At 56.8% G+C, this 5,582-nt stretch overlaps 1 protein-coding gene across 12 annotated transcripts in view; it reads left to right on the forward strand.

The window, feature by feature from the left end:
* LOC113490710 (endothelial zinc finger protein induced by tumor necrosis factor alpha-like) overlaps positions 1 to 5,545 on the forward strand; it is a 5,759-nt gene extending 214 nt beyond the window's left edge. Inside the window, exons 2-6 of one of the 12 annotated variants that reach the window (XM_026867287.1) lie at positions 589 to 686; positions 1,801 to 2,167; positions 2,664 to 2,759; positions 4,152 to 4,233; positions 4,385 to 5,543. In XM_026867287.1, coding sequence (XP_026723088.1) covers positions 4,176 to 4,233; positions 4,385 to 5,163 — 837 coding nt within the window. In that variant the 5' untranslated portion in view covers positions 589 to 686; positions 1,801 to 2,167; positions 2,664 to 2,759; positions 4,152 to 4,175 and the 3' untranslated portion in view covers positions 5,164 to 5,543. Of the gene's footprint in view, positions 1 to 257; positions 687 to 1,800; positions 2,760 to 3,145; positions 3,371 to 4,151; positions 4,234 to 4,384 lie in introns of those variants that run through there. The other 11 variants (XM_026867291.1, XM_026867285.1, XM_026867288.1 and 8 more) reach the window with 11 other exon arrangements.
* The last annotated feature ends 37 nt before the right edge of the window (positions 5,546 to 5,582 follow it).

Here is a 5,582-nt window from a genome sequence, read left to right on the forward strand (position 1 = left end):
CCACAGAGCAGAGCGATGGGCAGCACCGCGGCTGGAGGAGGGTGGGCTGGAGGCCGAGATCCTGGGGTCCCTCCTGAGCCGCCTTAGCGTGGGAGCCCGGGCTGCGTTTGCGGGTGCGAGGGCGGGGAGGGGGTTGCTCGTCTTTGCCCGGCCCTTGCCGCCGCCCCCCTGCCCGCGGAGCCACGACTGCCCCGGGGAGAGACGGGTGGAGGTGGGGAGGGGAACGGGACGGGGGCGCGGGCGCAGCTTTCCCCGGCCCCCGCGGGTTCGTTCCTCCGCGCTTGGGGCTTCCCGCGCGGGGCCGGCGGTCGTTGCTGCCGCTGGCGGGTCCCTCTCGCCGCGTCTGGTTCTGCCTCCGAGCCGCTTCCCTGCGGTGTGCGGGTGGGGGCAGCTTTTAATTGCGAGGCTCCGGCTGGCGTCACGGGGCGACTCGCCTGCGGCTGCTCCGAGCAGTACCGGCTGCCGGCCGGGGCAGGCGCGCAGCGGCGAGGAGGAGCATTCGCCGGTGTTCCTCGTCGAGTTGTTTCGCCGGGTAGTAGTGTGTTATTTTAACGGCCCGGTTAAATAATTTGCTGTTATCGAATGCAGCCAGCAAACGAGTCGTGCCCGGGGAGGATTCCGGTTCTCTGCGCTCGCAAGAAAGAGGAGCCGAAGCGCTGAAAGCAGAGACCGAGGCAGAAGGAAAGGTTAATTACTCTTCTAAGTCATGATTTCGTGTTATGAATTAGAAACCGAATTAGGAGTACTGTAATTACCATAATTATAAGAAGATATTATGATAGTAAAATGTTTCCAATTAATATTTTATTTCTGCCTCACACCTGGAAATTTTTATTATAATGATACTGCTTGGGCACTGTCAATACAGAAATTTAACGTTGCCTTTATTAAATAAGGCATTAATGATACCTAACTAGCGTTCTAAATGCTTTTTAAATTTAGTTTAATTGTGCACTAATCAAACTTAATTTGCACTGTTTTTATTTTAGCCCTACTTGGAAGGGGGGGGCATCCCCAAAAATGGTTATGTTTAGGTTCGTGCTGTCGTAACCACTGTGTTAATTTTCTAATTTTATTTTAAATCTAAATCTTTTAATGTTGTTAGTTCTGGTTGAGAATCATTGCCACCTGTGAATTTTCTTAATACCTACATTTGAACACAGCTGTTACTGAATGACTCGTTTTTATTTCTCTTTATTTAAAAATCTAAAGATTTATTTACTGATTTCTGGGAAGGAGTCATCGCTGCCTCTGAACTTACAGCGGTGTCTTAATACTCAATACTTATTAAATGCTACTGATTAGCTTTCTAATTCTATTTTCATTTTAAATTCTAAAACTTTCTTATTTTGTTTCTGATTGGGAATCATTAATGCTTGTGATATATTTAATAATGGCTATATTTAAGTTTAGCTATTAATGACTCTTTAGCACTTAAAAAAAGATTGTTAAACATCATTTTTTTAATTACGGTACATATTGAGAATGATAACTACAATTAGACTTAGTCATGCCTCATCTCTAAACATCTCTAACGTTTTGATCATTGCACCTGTGATTCATTTTTTTAATACTAACTAGAGATGTTAGTCTACACACGTTAATCCTGATTAATGCTCTATTATTTGTATTTTGCTGTTCATAATTTTATAATAGAAATCGGGAATAATTACTGTCTGTATAGTTTTGCATAATAGCTAGAGTCTAGGCATATTTATTCATGAAAACTATTCTGGTAATTGTTACTTAAGTTTTTATTCTAGATGTTTTAAAGTAAATAAGTACTAAAAAATAAAACAGAAACCAGGGACGTCAGAAATCCTTAGAAAAACAACGGGAGCATCGTGGCGTGACCAGAGGTCGGACACGGGCTTCGGTCCAGCTCGGTCGCTCCAGGATTTCGCACTTTGGCTCCGCCAGCCCTTTTTTCTGGGAATCCCAGATTCCTGGGGGAACGAACGTGTGTGCGGTAGACACGTCACGACATCAAACCGCTGCCTGTGCCGCCGGTGCTGGCTGCCCCTGACCGTCATCAACTGCGCCGACGGGAGCCTGAGTGACTGCCACCCCCTTGGCCAACTACAGCAAAACCCACGACGACTCCGAGACTGCAGGAACGCGGCGGGGACAAAGGCGAGCCGCAACGAGGACGGACACGTCACGACAGGTACGATGCGTAACACTGAAATGCCGCGCCAGGTCATGCACCTGGCAGCAGAAAGAATTTCATTCTGTGCGAGACGTGCGGCCGTCCTTCACGTCTTTACAACTCTCTTCACGGTGCCGTTGCCTCTGCCACGGGATTCCCGGGTGGAAAATGAGCAAGTTCTGTATGTTACGGTGCGCCCTCGCCTTCCGCACCCGCGCGCAAGAATAGCTGCCCGCCGGTCAGGCGACACCAGAAAGCGCAAAGCCCCCTGAATGGAATTGCGATCCCACAAACCAGTTACGCTTCACAGCCCGAGCCTCCTCTACGCCGGGTGTCTGCTTCGCCTCCACGCACCCTTCCATGGCCAGACCCGCAGCCATCTCCCCACAGCCCGTCACTGTGTTACGTAGGGCAGAACAGCCAGGGGGAAGAAAAAAAATAGCGGGGGGAACGAAAAACCTCCCCGGAGGCGGAGGCATGGCAGCATGCTTCCCACTCTGGCTTGGGTTTGCAGCACGCCAAGCACCAGCCCGAGGAAGGACAGCCGCCAAAGGTGACGCCACCCGCCCCTTTGCTGCAGCTCTGTACATCGCACTGACAACCCGACCAGGTTAGTAATTAAACTTCATTTTAAGAGGCTGAATGCAAACCTTCCTTTACCTAGATATAAATAACTTAAGATGATATGAAGTTACATGGGAAAGTAGTAGAAAGGAAATGTAGTACCAGCAGAAACAGTGCGCTTTAGTTTTCTGTCTGCAAAAGAAAACGCACTGCTGTTGCTGTTTGTGTCTGTCAAGACTGCACACGCTCTTGAACTGGCACCAGCACTGCCTTTGAACAGGAGGGGCTGCCAGAGCAGACTTAGATCCCATACGAACCCTTCTCTGGAATATCCCCAGCTGCAGAGTTAATTAGTAACTGTAAATCCCCACCAGTAGCTCCCAGTCACTCAGACTCTGAAAAGGTTTCTCCAATCGACTCCTATAACGGATACAAACAGGTTCCAAAGGATGGAAAACATGAGAGTAGGGCTGAAGTGAAAAAAACACATATCAGAAAGGGTACCAAGTGCTGTAACTCGTACCTGAGCGGCCGGAACAGCAATAAAGGACAAAACCAAACACCTTGGGAGAGTTGTTGAGGGGCCAGAGAGAACCTGGGTGGCTTGGAGCAGAGCGCGGCCATCCTGGGGGAGTCATGGCTGGTGGCGAGGAGTGGGTGAGCGCTCTGGGGTCAGCGAGGCCACGGGATGGACTCTGGGGGAGCCGGGGGGGTCCAAAGTGGGCTGCTGAGCCAAAAGGGTCCTTGGGAGAACATGGGGAGGGGAGGAGGGAGTCCTGAGGGGGCAGCACACCTGCCCTGCAGAGAGAGCCCCCAACTCCCTCAGGGTGCAGCAGCCCCCCTTGCCGCTGCTGCTGGGAATAAGGGGGCTGGGGGGGTCAGCAGCCATGGAGGAAGAAAACCAGGGCGAGGTCCTGGGGTGGGATGGGGTGAGGGTGCACGGGCAGCGGGATGCTCCCATGACGTCCCCCAGCTTCCCCTCCCCAGCCCTGCCGCTTAGTCCAGCCCCCTTCCTGCACCTCCCACCCACCCGCTCGGCGTGGGCATGGACGCCCATACTGTGCTGGGACAGCCAGGCTGTGACAGATGGCAGGTCTCCCCGTGTCCCCACCACGTCCTTTCATGGAGGAGCCTTGGGGCCAGGGGTCCTCGGGCTGCCCCGGGCCACTCACCCCAGGTGGAGTGGGGTTTCTGCTCCCCCAGCACCTGCAGAGCCTCCCCCTGCCCTGCACAGCCTCTGGCAGGTTCCGGGGGTGAAACGTCGTCAACCCCCTCGCTGTGCTCTGGCCTGTCGGACCCTGTTGCGGTCCGGATGGAAACAGTGGTGAGAGCCTCTGCTGGGCCTGCGCCAGGGGTCTGCACTGCTGCCAGACCCCCAGCCCTGAAGCTTCTCATCCCGGGTGAGCCTACCCCCTGATTCCTCTTCTGTTCTTCCCAGGGGACAGAGGGCTCCCAGCCCCGCATGGACCCAGGCACCCGTGGCCCCGAGGCAGGAGCGAGCCAGGGAGACGCCAGGGCAGGTACCGGGACAGGGCTGGGCTCATCCCCGTGGGCTGGGAGCATTGGGCAGCGTGCGGTGCGGTCAGCGCCCAAGGTGGGCACGGGGCCACTGCTGCCTGTGTCGGCGCCCCCCCATCCCATCCCCGTCCTCTGAGCACCCTCCTCTCCCAGCAGGCGACAGGCGGGAGGAGAGCCTGGAGAGGGGGCGCGCGTCCCCGAGGCGGGAGACCGAGCGGGAGCGTGGCGGCGGCGCCGGGGCGGCACAGTCGAGCCCCAACACCTGCGAGGCGTGTGGGAAGAGCTTCAGCCTGCGCTCCAACCTGCTGACGCACCGCCGCAGCCACCTGGGCGAGCGGCCCTACGCCTGCCCTGAGTGCGGGCGCTGCTTTGGGCAGAGCTCCCACCTCCTCACACACCAGCGGCTGCACACGGGCGAGCGGCCCTACCGCTGCCCCGACTGCGGCGAGAGCTTCCGGGACTGCTCCTCACTCACCATCCACCGGCGCGCCCACACCGGCGAGCGGCCCTACCCCTGCCCGGTGTGTGGCAAGGCCTTCGCTGACAGCTCGCTGCTGGCCAAGCACCAGCGCACGCACCGCACCGAGAAGTCCTTTGCCTGCTCCGACTGTGGCAAGAGCTTCTCCACCGGCTCCTACCTGCTGCGGCACCGGCGCACCCACCTGCCCGAGAAGCCCTACCGCTGCGGGGAGTGTGGCCGGGGCTACAGCCAGTTCGCCCACCTCACCACCCACCAGCGAGTGCACACCGGCGAGCGGCCCTACGTCTGCCCCGAGTGCCGCAAAAGCTTCACCACTAGCTCGGCGCTCACCAAGCACAAGCGCGTGCACACCGGCGAGCGGCCCTACGTCTGCCCTGACTGTGGCAAGAGCTTCACCCAGAGCTCCAACGTCATCACCCACTGGCGCCTGCAGCACGGCAAGTCCCTCTGACGGCCCCGGCCGTGCCGCCCCGTTGCCGGGCCCCCCTGCCCGAGGTTTCTCTGTGTGGCGCTCAGCAATAAAAGTCTGCCATCCCACAGCAGAGGCCACCGGAACAGTAGGGGGGCAGATCTGGGGCAAAGCATCACCCAAGACACGCCCTCTGGTACTTGGGGTCCCCGGGAGCCTTGCCAAACCCCAGTTTCACTCCCGTGCCTCCCCCGCTGAGCAGCGGCCAACCTGCACGGCTCTTGGCCCGGAAGCTGCCGTGCGTGAGCAGCTACTGTCGTTTGACAGGTGGGGAAGCTCGGGTGGGGGAAACCAGAGGAATTTCGTGGGTTTCACTCAAACAGGCAGATGCAGAGGCTGGGGCACAATGCCCGTCTCTGAATTTTGGGTATCGGAGGCATCTTCCCCCGAGAGATGGGGAT

Source organism: Athene cunicularia, unplaced genomic scaffold, assembly GCF_003259725.1.
Source record: "Athene cunicularia isolate RWA unplaced genomic scaffold, athCun1 SCF_225, whole genome shotgun sequence".
NCBI lineage: Eukaryota > Metazoa > Chordata > Aves > Strigiformes > Strigidae > Athene > Athene cunicularia.